This window comes from Aphelocoma coerulescens, chromosome 1 (assembly GCF_041296385.1).
Source record: "Aphelocoma coerulescens isolate FSJ_1873_10779 chromosome 1, UR_Acoe_1.0, whole genome shotgun sequence".
Lineage (NCBI taxonomy): Eukaryota > Metazoa > Chordata > Aves > Passeriformes > Corvidae > Aphelocoma > Aphelocoma coerulescens.
This window is the reverse complement of record NC_091013.1, coordinates 20333003-20348648: the sequence shown is the minus strand read 5'-3', so window position 1 is coordinate 20348648 and position 15646 is coordinate 20333003. Positions and strand designations below refer to the sequence as shown.

General features: G+C 38.2%; 1 protein-coding gene across 3 annotated transcripts in view; it reads left to right on the top strand.

Moving 5' to 3' along the window:
- Positions 1-15646, top strand: part of WWC3 (WWC family member 3) — a 101299-nt gene that overhangs the window by 49324 nt on the left and 36329 nt on the right. For all 3 annotated transcript variants that reach the window (XM_069003800.1, XM_069003793.1, XM_069003789.1), the window contains exons 5-8: positions 35-114; positions 6829-6958; positions 12181-12330; positions 14356-14429. In XM_069003800.1, the coding sequence (XP_068859901.1) occupies positions 35-114; positions 6829-6958; positions 12181-12330; positions 14356-14429 (434 nt within the window). The remainder of the gene's footprint in view (positions 1-34; positions 115-6828; positions 6959-12180; positions 12331-14355; positions 14430-15646) is intronic.

Genomic DNA, 15646 nt, shown 5'->3' with positions numbered 1-15646 from the left:
TTATTATTACTTTCAATTATTTTATATTATTCAGCTTTCTAGGCTGAAACGAGAATTGGCACAGATGAAGCAGGAGTTGCAATATAAAGAAAAAGGAGTGGAAACTCTGCAAGAGTAAGTTAAAAGTTTGTGGGAGGATCTTTTGTTGGGGTTTGGTGTTTTTGTTTTTTTAATTTGCCTTGGAATGAATTTCATAGAAAAGTGATGTTAAAAATTAAATGCTAAATGCTCTGCTTCAGACTTTCTGCTGTGATAGTGATGCAGGGTGAGAACAATGTGAAATGATGGAAGAAGGGTTGGACAGAATTGGTTGGAGTTGTGATTTCATAGGTTCACATGCAAGAACAGTTTTATAGGCCCTGTTCTTTGACTCTTCCTTAAGATATTGCTGAAGTGGAATTAGATTTTTAAAAAATATTTCCCAAATATTTTTTCGAGATACCTACTGTCTGGAGCACAGCCCAAAGCACCATGTTGTAGTTTCCCTGTGGCAGTACCAAAGCTTTCCATCTGGGCACAGAACTTTCCTTAGGGGGAAATCTCTACACCTCAACACTGCTTCTCCCTGTTACCTGATGACTAGGCCATCTCATTCTGCACTGTATGGCTGATTTGTGCTTGTACTGTAAATCTTGTGGTCTGTGAGACCTTGGATTTTGTTGCATGTGTGCAAAATGACTGCATGTAAATGTGACTCTTTGTCTCCTTCCAGTAAGGAAAGGAATCTCAGGGCAATTTGCCACTGCTTTCAGGGCTATTAGGCAGCCCTGCTCTGTTTCCTGTGTGCTCAGTGGTGTCAAAGGTTGTGAAATGTTGTGGTGACCCTCTCCCTGCCACTCTTCCTGCAGGCCATCTGATGGGAACTGCGTGACTTCCATCTGTGTGCTGCTTAGTCACCTACACACATAGCTCATACACGGGATGCCCAGTGGGATAGGGAGAGAGGTTGCCAGGCCATGAAAAAGATGGCAGGTAAACACAGGTTGTTGTGGCTTCCAGATTTCTTCAGCAAGGCCAGCAGCTAGACCAAGAGCTTGAACAGCACTTGGATCCGCCTTGGATATGTGGCTGTGCATTTAGAAACCTTCACTTTTTTCCAGCATGCATGTGAACAAACTGTCTAATGCAGGAGCTTCCTGCAAATATTGGAACTGTTGCATGTCTAATGCATTTTGCAACTTAAGTACAGCAGCTGCAGAAATATTTTGCAGCTTTGGATTTATTGTGTTGGTGCTACAAAGCATGAGCTTTCACTTCAGGAGTTCTGATGGAATTCCAGGGATCCTGGAGCAGTTAGGGTACTTATTTTCCAATTTTGATTGGTAGTACAATAACGAAACAATATAAAGGAAGATTCTCAGATTTAACTTTTAAAAAAGGGGTAATCCATGCACTTAATATTTTTGGTATGTTTGGTTGGTTTTTCTAATAACAAAATCTTCTATTTTTTTTTAAATAAACAAGGCTCTTTTGTTTTATAATGCATTTAAAAAGTTTCCTGGAAGAAAACTTGTTTAACCAAAATACCAACATTCTTCATTGGCAGATACAATGTAATTGTTTTCAGGCATAAATGTATTTTTATTGAAGCATTTTGAGGTAGTTGGGGGAATTGGTAATGTATGATATTAACTGAAAATTAGTAAAATAAAGCACTCAAAAATATTTGCAGTTTCAATATACTAAGTCATATTTTAAATATAGTCAGCTTCTCAGTATGGTGGCCTAGATATGTAAACAGTAACAGAACAAAAGCAACTTTGTCTTTTGATTCTTAGTCATATTTTCTTTGAGTAAGAATTGCTGTGCCTTTTCTACTTTCTTTATTTGTTTTCCTTCTTCTGGTTATTGGGTTATTTTAAGGGTATAGGTTCAATTATTTTATAAAAGGACTAACCACTTGACTAGGATGATGAAAGTTTTGAAGACCATTTGAAACTCAAGATTGTTTTAATTAGTATAATTCATTTAAGATAGTCCAGCAAAGTAGTGCAACTTTTTGAAAAGTAAAGTCTGCAAATGATTAAGAATACAAATGTTAGTCTTGGATTATAGCCCAAGTGAAGTTGCCCATGCTCCAGGATGGGGTTATAGGAGAGACATTCAAGAGAGGAATTATTTTAAAGCGTATCTGATTAGTCAGTGGTAACTCCATTCATGTAGTTCAGAAGTTCAAGCACGACGGCTCGGTGCTTCAGTGCTGCTCAGTGCTGCTGTTGCTGCAGTCACCCCGTGTCCCGCCCTGGGTGGCACTTGCTGTTTCCTGCTGGAGCTGGGGGGTAACGCAGTTCTGTGCTCGGGGCACGAGCTCTGCGAGCCCTCGGTCAGAGCGAGTCCAGCTGCGCCACCTCTGTGCGTCGCTGAAGCGACCTCGGCATCAGGAAAGGCGCTGCTGGCGGAGCTCGCTGGCTTTTTACAGAGGAGACACGGCAGGAGCCGATGATACAGGCTCACGTTAGTTCGGAGGTAGAGACTGGCCGTTCTGGTCTGGCTTCTAACAGGTTTATTGTCAGAAGTTCCGCAAGCAGAACATGGCAATGATCTTAATCTGGGATCCCGCTGAGAGGCTTTTCCCTCAATTTTATAGGGGGTTTGAAAACCGCGGGGAAAGGGGAAAGCAACCAATGAGTTACAAGGCAGGGGGAGGATACAATTCAATAAGAACCAATAGGGAAAACCGAGAGGTGGGAGTTGTAACAAAGAACCCATGAACAACCGAGTAACCGAGAAATTTCCCGAACACGGGGAATTTGGGATTGATTGGCATCTCGCTGCCCCAGCCCTGCAGAGGGCTGGGTCATAGCAACAGTGGTGAACCTTTTGACTGTGTTACCTGGAGCTGAGCTCTGCTCTATGCAGTGACTTCTTCACTTGTGAAAGAGACTTGTGGTTTTGGTTTTGTTTCGTGTTTTAAGCGTTTGGGTTTTTTTTTGCCCTTCTGGTGAGATACATGCGGGGTTTTTTTTGGAGTATTTTGCTTCTAGGAGGAAGTGAGCCAATTTAGAGAGTACTTAGACTAACAACTGAAGAGAGGAGCTTCTCTCACCTCCTTGTGTAGTCAGTAGACAAATTAGCCTGAAAGCCTAACTGTGCTCTAGGCTGTCCCTGTGCAATCTCTCCCCTACCTCCTGTATTTGTTGGGAGAGAAGGGTCACTCAAGTCGAGTACCAAGGCTGAAGGAGTTTAGTTTTTCCATATCCTCAAAGTAAGTATATTGTCTATAAAGAAATCCATTGCTCCTTCTTTAACACAAAAATGCTGGTCTTTCCCCCCTTCCCCCCCTTCCCCTTTAAAGTTTATTGCACTTCAGACCTTTCCCACTTCTGTTACGTTTTCTAAATTTTTGGTTTGCGTCATTCTTCTTCCTTCTTGTGCTAAGTCAAAGCTTCAAGTAACTGCCAAACTGCAAATGGCATGCATCCTGTTCAGGTTTTTTAAAGGCATGTGCATCACTTTATTTCAAGGGTAAGCCAAGAACAACATTAGGAGCCATCAAACTTTGGGCTTTACATTTGGCTGAATGTTTGCTTTGAAAGTCTTACCAGAATGGCATAATGTGCAGATATTGGAACTTGCTGCCAGGTGACTCTCTGTGCAGCCTTTGCTTTCAGAGCAAAGGGTATAGCTTTCAGAGAAGAGACAGCTTTTATGGGGAGGGCAATTGGGTTGCTCAGTATTTCCATCATTTTATGTTACTGTCTGATTCAAATGCCTTTGTTAAATGCAAGTCTCTTACATTGACATTTTCCATGTACACTGTCTGCCTTGGACTGTGTTTTGTTTTCTGTTCTTTTTAATTTTAGCAAAATGGCTTAGCCATCTTTGAGGAGAATGAAAAGAAAACAAAACTACAAAATGACTATAGAAGTAGGGTTTTATGAGGGGAGACACAATTGGAAGGGGGGTTTTGATACCTCTACAACTTCAATACTGTCAGAATTCCAGTCTCCTTAGAGCTGCAGCTTTTTATTGGGACCGTACTTTCTACAGTTTCATCTAAATTTGGCAGTGTTGTGTGTGATAAAGCTTTGGACATGGGTCTGTGTTTGCCCAGTGAGACTTTGTAGAGCTCACTGTTTAAAGCCTGCAAAGATCCCCACCTTGCAGGATGGTGCACCTCAGCCTCCACCAGCACCTTTGCCCCAAGGTGTGTCTGATCCTGTCACGGTCCGGACTTACAGGGTTAAATATGAGCCTTTTCTGGAACAAATTCCTTCCTCTGGCCTGACAGCAGGGACCGAGAAGGAGGAGCAGTTCCTTCTCCCCTGTGTTTTCAATGACCCTAGTGCTCCCCGGCAGGAATTTTGGAGGAAGAAGGCGTTTAGCAGCAAAGGAAATGAAAACTTGGCCAGTTGGCCATGAGAGCAGAGGGAATGCTGTGAGAAGTTGGGAGTGACAGAGAATTAGGACTGGCTAAACAATTTGTAGCTACAGACTAATTTAGAGGTTAGGAGACCTGACAAAAACTTTAAAATTAGATTTTTGCTCAAGTACAGGCCTGTGCTTTGGTGAGAATGGGAGAGTTTTGTGCATTTGAGAGCATGTGGAGGAAAATGGAGAATCTGCCCTATAGGACTGAAATGATGACAAGCATATTAATAGTCTGTGTATCCTAGAAACATCATCTTATCTTCACGGTCTTGTATATTAGCTGAATATTCTTGCTATTCATACAGAGGTCCGATCTATATTTGTATCATGTTAATTTTCCATTAATAAAATGGAAGATTCCTGTTAATTCTATGGCTTTCAGAAATAGATCTTTATGAAAAAAAGGAAAAATTAACAGACAATAAGTAACAAGTAATTTGGTAAGCTATGTTAGTCAGTTTGGGTTGACAGCAATACTGATTTAAGCCTAAATATTTTTGGCAGTAGAAACTTCTCTGATTCTTTCCTTAAACAAATATCAATTCATAAGCTGGGCTCTGAAGTGGCATCCAGGAACATGAATATGTGGATAGCTGGACAGAAATCTGGTTGAAATTAAATAATTTCCTTTTCCTGAAATGCCACCTTAGTCCTGGCAAACAGTGTAATTGAGCAGTTGTGTAGAAGGCATTTTTGTGTCTAATATTTGAACATAGTTCTTAATATCACAGTTAACTTCAGATATAAATGTGTTATCTTTTTAATGGGACTTAGAGTGAATTGGATTAGTTGTTTTACCATGGTTTTATCTGCTCAGGATTTTAACTAAAAATAGTGAAGACTAGAGGAAACGTCTTGAAAACAGAAACAAACCCCCAGATTTAATACACATGACATTTAAGTCCTTTCTTGTTCTTGAATTAGTATTCATAAAAGATTATATGTTTTGTTATGTAATTTGGGGAAATTTGTGTTGAAGTAAAAATCCTGAGATGCAGACTTATTTTATGTTGTCTCCAAAACTAGGAACTGTCAGAAAAAACCCAAACAAATCAAAACTGTAGGAATCAACCTGTTTTTTTACCTAAATATTGTGAGCTATACAATAAAACCACAGCGTTTTCATTCACCCATTTTGATTTTTCATTTTAATCTTTTAATTTTAAAGCAAGTAGTCAGATGTAAGTGGAATTGCGCTGCTTGTATTTAACTGGCAGAACATGCTGAGAGACTGTTGTTGACACTCTTAGTTTAATATCTATATTGAAACTTCTTAGTTAATCTCAATATTTTAAATAGAGTTTGGGTATTCTTCTATATATACAGCATACCCTGTCCTACTACATCTTTTTCTAGATTGAGGTCCTTTGTGATGAACAATGTGGTTTTTTATCTTTAATTCTGTTAACCTGATATGCCTTTTCCTGAAGGTATTTGTTCTTAGCATTGGCTTAATGACCATTACACTTATCACCTTTTCTCTATATGCATACTTTCTGTGCTAGATTAACAGGAAAACTGAGTTTTCCATATTTTAACAGGAACTTTACATGGTTTTCAGTTACTGTAAATAACGTGTCAAAACCCCATAACCATTTGTTGTAAATCCAAGACCAAACAGTTATTTTGGTAAGTTCACTATAGTCTTTCATCTTACTCTTTATCAAAACAAATTATCAAGATGATACACTGGACTAGTCTTCTGCATCCTGATACGTTGTCCTTTACTATTATGAATTGTTGGAAAAAAGGTTGAAAACTCAGCCAGTGGATGTTCCACTTGAGAGATTTTAATATGTCAAGATGGAAACATTAGTATTACTTCAGTCTTATGTCATGACTCATGCCCTTGCTTCTTGCTTAAAGATTTAAAATCTTCTGGGATGTTCCCCTATCATGTTTTTCAGTGCAGAATGGTAACGTCTTATAGATAACTTAGGGAAGAGATATTCAAAGAGGCCTATAATGGCAGGAAAGCATTTGCAGTAAAATTTTAGGCATTAAAAATTTCTTCCTGAGAAAATGAAATGCCTTTGTTAGAAACTTCTAAAGCAGTATCAAGTAGAAGGCCTGGAAGAGATACTGCAATGTGTGATGCTGCATGAAAAAATGTGATAGCTAGACTGCTCATCGTTACCTTTTGAGTTACAACCATCTAGGTTAGTTTTAGGTTCATTTTACTTTTGGTGCATGAAATACCCCACAGACATCACTCATAAGTAAGCTCTGCATTAGAACATTAAACCCAGGAAATTTGTTAGTTCTGCAGAGCCTCGGTCAATAATTGCTTTGCTTTGTCATAAGAGTGTGCTTGGCACTGAGTGCTGTGTTAATTCTGAGTAGAGTATAATTTTATTCCTGGAAATGAAGTTGTACATGAATAAACAAGAGGTCTTAAAAAGTCTGTGCTTTCTAATTATGTGAAAATTCATGAATTTGTCCTAATATTTTCAACAGGATTGATCGCAAGATGTCAAATGCTCATACAAATTACAGACTGGATGAAGCACAAGCTATAATGAGTGAACTTCGAACCATAAAGAAAGCTATATGCACAGGTGAAAAAGAAAGGCAGGACCTTATGCAGGTAAAAAATATGTTGATAGCTGCTATGCAGTAATTACACTGGATGAATAAAAGCCTTTGTGATTTGTGGTATTTGTTTTTCATTTTGTTTTATGTCTCTTTGTATTATCTATAATGAAGTAGGATTGAGAGTTCATGTGCTAAAATGTTAATAATTTTGTCAACCATGTTTTTCCCTTTGGATCTGTCACAAGTTACTTATTGCCCCAAACTCTCGAGTACCCATATCAAGGCTCATGTTAGTTTCATATGTTCTCACAAAGCCCTCAAAGAGTATGATTAAATACAATGTATATGCAAGCTTGAAATTATTGAGGAATTAGAGCATGAGGATTGAGGGGAGATACATGCCTGAGTAGTGGTCTAACTTTTGAATGGCTTCTGTGTCCTGTCTCGAGCTCTCTGTTGCCTGTCTGTGTTATTAACGTGATAGGAGCTTGATCAAAGAACAGTGAGCCTCTACCACCACAGGGACTTCACTATAGACTTGCTAAAATATGCTGCATATGCAGAGGGGTGGTAAGGACAATTCTCTTCACCCAGTCTTCAAACATTTGTTTGGAAAAAGGCATGTTTGTTACCTAAAGTTGTGGTACCATACTAAATTAACATTGCCACACAAATATTTTCTTTCAGTTTTCTCTGCAGTAGTGTTTTTCAGTTTTTTTTAAATTTTTCTTTTTAGTTGTTAAATGATATGGAGATCTTATAATTTACATATAATGAATTTCCATAGTCATGCAATTATTAAGTCTCCAGTGCATTACACAAAGATCATATGATGGACCACAAATCCTTGTTCAAGTAGACAGAACACTTAAGTCACTATGAAAAGTTTCTGCCTTGGCAGCTTTTAACATATTTGTTATTTTGGGCTGGCTAAGTTTTAAATTGATTCTCAGTCTTCCACATGCCTGGCTAGCAAGAAATGATTAGAAAGGCAGTTCTTCATGGATGCAGTAACACACATTTTAGGAAACCAAATGGTAATATAATGACTTATGTGTGAGATCTTGGAGCAGTTCAACTACTGGCTTTGTTTTTACTTCCCCAGTAGGTTCTTTTTTACCTCTTTTCCTTATATTTACAGTCCTCAGTGGCAGTAAATACAGCTGTAAACATTGAGATGCTTTGAAAATCATTTTTGGTAAACCAACTTTAAGTGTGCTCGCAATTTCTTTAAATACAGTGTTGCGGGAGTTAGAACTCTAGGATCAAGGATTGGGCAGTGCTGGCATGACTAGAATGTAGAGATTGCACAAGACAGAAGCAAAAATGGAAAGTGTTTCATCCTTCTTCATGGCTCTGTGTGATATACAGGAAATATGAATCTAGGAAGTATTGTTTTTTTAACTAATGACAATCTGTTGCGATAGAATCCAATAATTCTACATTAGACTACGTGTAGTCAAGAGAATCTAGAGAACAGTTGTTCCACACAAGTGTAGCATGCAAAACAGTTCTGCAGGTTTTGTTAAAATGGCGATACAGGATTAAATGCCATAGTTTACAAGGTCTAGAGTTGTAAAAATCATGTATTTTTGACAGCTTATTGAGCTCTGCAAAAATATCCAGCTATCTTTTTTAATTTTGACCAAAAAAAAAAATCACTTTCAGTGTCACCAAAGTAATCTATGCTATGCCTTTTTATAACTACGTGAAGATTATTGTCATGGATTTAGTTATCTTTGTCAAATAAATGCAAGTCTATTTTAAATATCTTCCTAATGAGTTTAGAATTTGATTTTCATTTTCCTATCAATATTGGAATTTTTTTGTCCCTGAAAACACTGCATTTTAAAGCTATTGCTGTTTAGACAAACTTTCTTATGAAATCTTCTTTGTTTTGAAAATTGTTAATAGAGGAGTTAGAAGGATAATGTAAAAAAATATGGGGATTTATTTCAGAGAAAGGGAATAGACAGTTTCTTACTACTTTCTAATTTAAATCTGGCCAATGTAAGCAACAGAGCTAAACATAGAAGTGACTCAGTCTTGTGTAGGTGCTTGGAAAATTGTAGCTGTTGTAGAATTATGATAATTGGTTTAGTTGTGTGGGAGAGGGTAGTCAGATTTAAATGGGATGTTGTGATTACAAATAAAGCAAAATATGCTCCAAAAAAGTGGGCAGATTTCTCATGTAAGGTTGAATAATAAAGGTGTGTGGTTAGGTTCCTGAAAGCAGTGTGTTTGTCTCTCCTCACCCATTGCTTTCATAGTTTTGTTTGTGTTCCTGTGTGCATATGCTTTTAAAACGTTGTCATCCTTGGAGAGCACTGGACTTTGGTTTTTGTGAGCTCTCCCCTCTCCCCTCTCCCCTCTCCCTGTTAGATAGGAAGTGCACTGAAATTGTGCAGAGCGCTCCCAAATCAGATGGAACAGATAATGGTGAAATGACAGTGCTCATTTCTCTCTTTTTGGGTGAGTCTGGGCTGGTGTGCCTAGAACTTCACATTAACAGTAGGCTGCTTTGGCAGTTTCCGTGGGACTGCAATAAACAATCCTTAAACTCCAGCTGAAGGATGGATTCCTCTGTGTAGCTGGGGAGGAAATTACTTGTAGCAGTTTATGTAAATTGTTTCTATCTGAAAGTGTGCTAACTCGGGTTGTAACTTTCCATGTTAGGGTTGCTGGTGCCTGTGTTTTCACTCATCCAACTAGAAGGACTCAATCTATTTGTGCTTTTTCTAGGGCATAGGCACCTGTGCATGTAGATGTAAGTTAAGGTGATGCTGCTTGGTGATTGCCATCTGTCAAATGCTTTCTCATTTTAAAGTAGTGACCAGGATTCAGCAGCTCTGCCTGGATAGGAAGCCTGGGCAGCAGCCAAGTAGCCCTTCATTACCTGCCAGGGAGAATGCTACAGGGCATCAGGAGTATACCAGGAGTTGATAAAGTAGCTGAAATACAGGCAAAAGCTTAGATTTAAGTTCTAGCATCAGGATCTGTGGTACTGCACATACCTGTAACGTAGTATGTGTTAGCCAAAGAAGGCTGATGGAGCATAACTTATTAGGAGAAACCTCAGGCTTTCTGAATCCTGAGTTTTTGTTCATGTGACTGGCTATGCTTTACTGGGAAGAGGCCATGATCTGAAGTTATTATTTCCATGTTACAAACCTATTAGGGATCCTTCTTGATCCTCCATACAGCAGGAGTCTTGACAGGACTGGATGATTTCCAGTGAGTTTTGAAGACAAGAGTTAGACAGGAGTCTGCAGTTTTCATAAAGTAAAAGTTGTTTTTTTTCCCAAAGTTGTGGAGCAGTTCCTTTCACAACAAGTCTTGGAAGATAAAGGGACACTAGCTAGGGATCTCCTTGCAGTGTAACTTGAAATTGAATTGGCTGTTTCAGGGCTGAGAAGAAAATATGTTGTTTGTCCTTCATACTAAGATGGCTCAGGTCAATTGGGAGGTGGCAGAAGAATTGGCTTTTTTGGAGGATCCAAGACAAGTTAAGCTTCTGGAGGCAAGTGCTGGTAGCCTTGTCCCACTGCCAGCACATGTGGTATTGCTCTGCACTGTCCTCTGTCCCTGCCAATGCTGCTTTTGAAATCCCAGACCCTCTCAGACCTGTAGAGAGCAGGCAGAGACTGAAGAGGGAGCAGCATGTGCTGTCCGAGATGTGGCACGTACCTGTGCCTCTCCTTGCCATTCCTTAATAGGAAAGAAACAGAGTGTGGTTTGAGGAGCTGTCAGGGAGGAACACAGGCCCCCACTCTTGTGGCCAGGGAGCCCACTTGTTCACTCATTCTCTACCAGGCTGGGAGTTCTCCCTCTTTTTCATCTCTGGTGGAGGCTGGCCTGAGGGAGGGGCTGGTATATGAGAGCAAAGGGATGGACCATGTATGATGGAAATGGAGGCCATCAGAAAAAGCTGCTTTTTCTGGCTAGTTTCAGGCCTACTACAGTTCCATAATCCTGGATGCTTCCTAGGCTCTGAAACCAGATGCGTTCATCTTCAGGGTGGCCTTGCTCTTTCTATCAGCAGCAAACAGTTGCTGTTACACAGGTTCATTTCTGGACTCTACTAATTGAATTTGGTGTAAGAAAAAGCAGCATTGCTGTGTTATCCTTTTTAAACTACACTTTGGAGACTGAGAAATCTTCTGATAATTGGATATGAACTGTAACCTTGGCTTGTTGTAAATCACCAGTGGTCAGAGCCACTGAAATTCCAGAGGACCAGCCTTTTTCCAATGCAGTGCTTCAGGGTTGTCCCTGATTCTGTAGTTCAGACACTAGAGTAAGCAATTTTTTATGTGCATTTTTAGAACCAAATTGTTTGATTATGTTATGATTTATAAATTACTATAGCTCTTCAAATTTCTGATAATTTTTCCCCCCACATTTTTAGATTGTCCTTTAACCTGTGGTGAGAGGGCAGAACGTTTTTAATTTTTGTTTGATGTGTAATGCTTAGGGTCTCTGTCATAGTATAACAGCTGGCACAGTGATTTTGTTACTAATGCTACATTATCTGTAATTTTTGAAAAAGAGAGAATGCACAATGAGAAAATAAAAGTGATACTAACAATTTGTTCTTTTAAAGGCATTTAAAAAGCCTGTCAACCAAGCTTTTATTGTCAGAAAAGTTGTTTTTGTTGTTTTGTGTGATTCTGTCATATTCCCCTTTCCCCTCAAAGACTGATGTTTCTGCTTTATTCTGACAGTTTGTGTCATTGTCTAGACATTTCAGCGATGTTCCTTGCTTAACCCAAAGTGTAAAGTATCTCTTAACTATGTGAACCCTGGGTAAGAGAGCACAGGGGTGATATCCGCTTTCATAAAAGTGCAGTCAATACAAGGTATTCATCAAGTTGGATGAGATAACAGTAGTGACTAAGGAATGTAACCTGTGCAGAACATGGCAAAAGGGCAGGTGAATCACATTTGTCTTCCCTATCAGCTAGCATGAAGTTGACAGCTGCTAGATTTAAAGAGCTGCAAGCCATACAGAAGATAAAACATTCATAGATCTAAAACAACTAGTATTAAGTCTGTTTACTGTTACATTCATCTTTTAAAAGGAGATGTTTATTCCAAAGCAAACCTTTTGCATGCTAGTAACACTACAATGAATTTTGCTTTCTGTAAATAGCTCTGTATAGACAGGCTGCCAGTCGTATTCCTTAAATACAATTTTAAAATTTGCTTTCTGTTATAAAAAAGTATTATAAAACCAATTTTTTATAACTTTTTAAAATATGTCTTCTCCTTTAGAGCCTGGCGAAGTTAACAGATGGATTCAGGAATAGCTGTTGTATTACGGATTCCCTGCAGGATCTCCAGCACAATTCTAGTTCACTCAGTGACTCCTGTTTACCTCAACAACACTGCGATGCTTGTTCTCAGACTGACATCACTGGCGAGGTATGCAAGTGTTCCTATGCGAAACATTTGCTGTACAAAATTAGCTGCTTTTGAACTACAGCGATACAGTGCTACTTTTTTAATTTAAGAGGTGTTGGCTGGAGTGGAAGGAAAAATCTAAAGCAATACTGGTGGTGAGGAAGTTGCATTTGCTTGTTTCCATCGTGTGTGAGCTATGGGCTTGGTGGTTCTGCTGCTTGAGCATGGCAGAGGGATGCAGGAACATGCCTGTGGGCAGTGCCAGGTAAAATCAGCTCCTGGACTCAGCCAGCCCAGCAGAGCACTTCTTGCATTACCACTTCAGTGACTACAGGTTCATCCTGGAGTAATGACTCTTGCTTAGGTGTCCATGGAGCTCTTCTCTTCATATTCCCAGCTCTGAATTACTGATACTTGTAATGAGGCAGGAAGGAAGAAAATGCTTTAGCCAGGTTGAAGTTGCAGTAGAGACATGATTTTGCATGAGATCTTAGCATTGTCGTTGTAGTGATAGCTGTGTATTTTAAAATTTTTTTTGTAATCCTGTTTTTATCATGCTCATAGTCATTGTTCATATACACTGAAGATGTGTAGTAGATCTCTGCTTCTTTCTTCTAAGACAAGGAACATATTTGTTATTTTCAAAGTATTTTTCATAATCAACAAAACTTCTGATGTAGTCTATTATACCTTTGTGCTCAAATATGCCTTTAAATACGATATTTGAGAAGAACATACTGGCATTCCTTGGAAATGGTTCTATCTGAATGAAATTGTGTACTCCAGATAATAGTAAGTAAAAATTTGGCTTGCACTAGTACTATGGCAACCCAGTTTTTAATCAGTAATAAAACATATGTCTCTGGGGATGACTGACACCAAAGCAAGAAGGCAACTTGTTTGTAGTTCGTTGGTATGTTAGTTTAGATGTTACTTCACATTTAGTTAGAAATCATCTCATTATTGGCTGTATCATCCCGTTTCTCCTCTGTTACAATCTTCTTTCACTGCTGGCTAGTTGTCAGATTGGATGTCTCCTAGAGGGTACCTACAGAAGAGGAAATCTTGCTTTTGAGAAGATAGACTCTTCAAGAATCTGAGAAAATTGAGCTAATGCTAGGCTGTCTTTCAGGGTATTAGGCAGATGGTGCCTTTGGGGTGTCATTTTTCAGATGGATGGTGGATGGGATTATTGAATTCTGAAACTAATTACCAAAAGGAATGGAGGAGCATTTTCCCATTTGCAGTACACAGTCCAAGACAAGTACACTGTAGGAATTGTTTTATCAGGTATAGGCTTTTTGTAAGGAAAACAAAATTACATAATTATCTGAATCATTTCACTGAACTGTTGTAAGTGACGTGTGAGTAGTAAAGAGGTGGAGTTTTTACCCATGTGATGATGGAGACAGAAGAAGCAGCAGCTAGAGGAGAACTCCAGAGGTGCAGCAATGCACTTGTATAGGAACCTAGGTGTTAACTATTAGTTAAGAGCATACATGAACTTCTGAGGAGGGAAGTGCTAATGCCCTAAAATAGAAATTGCTGTAGAAACACTATGCAGTAGGAGTGGCAACATAAATGCGCTTTCTACAACTGCTTCAAGGATCAGGTGGTTTTTTTGTACTAGTATTTAAAATGCACTAATGGTGTAAGTGCTGGGTAACACATCACAGTACAGGGAATGTAGTCTGAATTGCTTCTAATAAAGCTATTCATAAAATAGCTGTATCACGTAGCAAAATATTTCAATTAAAATACTCTTTGTCTTTTCGACTTGGATAAAGTTGAAAAGCTTTGACCATTTATCAGTGATTCAATTTGCTAACCCTTGATTTCCAGGTTAATAAGTTATTGAAAGGGCTTATTTATCTTTTCCGCTTTTAGCAATAGATTTTTTTATTATGTTATTACTTAAAGCATAGAGGTTTCTTTAGTGAGTCCAGTAAGGAAGACTAATTATGCCTTTCTTTATTGTGATGAGAGTGTTTTTAACTTGTTTCTTCCTTTCTTTTTCCTTTTCTCCTTGCTCTTCAACTCTGCAAGTTTGGGTTTGATGACAAAACAAGACTTGTAGACAAAGTAAGGCTGAACTGGCAATATGAAGAGGCCAAGAAAAGGTAATTAAAGAGAAATCTATTGGGTTTTATATTTACTTTTGTGATTAAAGTTTTCGAAGTGGAACTACCTCCTAGCTGAAATGTCTTTGGGAAGACTAATTTGCTCTCTATTGAGTAGTTCACAGATAATGAAAGTTTAGGTAAACATAAGACTTTATCATAAGATGATTATATTTATTTGCAGAGATAAAGCTAAATGTCAGCCCTGTTCTATACTTGTATAAACACAAAATTGTAGTGGTTCAATTAAACTGTTTTACATTTTTTCACCCTCGTTCTCAAACCTAGGTATAAACAGTCTTTAAATTTCCACTTATCAGCATTGTCTGTCAGTATATCCAAAGCTTTGCATACCTGTGTCTTCAGTTCAGTGTACTGAAGCCATGAAGAAGAAAGAATGCAGAACTTCATGTGAGATAAATGAAGATGTTCAGAGCTGAACAAAAGGGTACATAAAAATAAATGTTGAAATTGGAAGAAAAAGTCTGATAAAAATGATAAAAAATATTACTTGAAATTGATTCTTCACTAAGTCCTTTGGTCTAATTGCTTATTTTAAGTATTTCTCTTGTGGAGGCCAGTCTTGCAGTGTTTTTTCATGGGTTTATAGAAGTTTTAAAAGTACTATCTACTTAAGTGGTTTAGCCGGTCCTCATTGAACTTCATTGTTTTCAAACTATTTGTCACCTATTCGGGACAATAGTTGGGTACAGATGATGACTTGAACTCAGTAAATTAATGCACTTATAAATATTTTGATTTGTGCTAGTAGAATATTCTGTTACTGAATTTGACAGTCACTTAAAAGAGTTAATATTGTTAACTTTAAAAACCATAGTTTTAAAATTTTTATAAATTAGGATTTTTTTTTCTTTCCAATGTATTCTATTCTACCAGTTTTTTACATCTCTCAGAAGAAGAGTTAAAAAAGAAGTTAAATTTTTTTGCTTGTTTTTTTCATATCATGGTGACTTTTTTTGTGGGGGAATCTGTGATGCTCTCACATGTCTTGGCAGGAATAGGAAGTTTGTAGGCAGTTCACCATTTTGTTGTTCTTGGAAAATTTACCCACATTTGGACACAATACAGGCTTCAAAAAATTAAGTTGGTACAAGCAAGTTAGGTAAACACAGCTAAATCTTCAGGATTTGTAACTTGAATGGAAGTCTGCATTGTACATATTGCGTGTAAATAGCAGTGACTACTACCTAATAAAG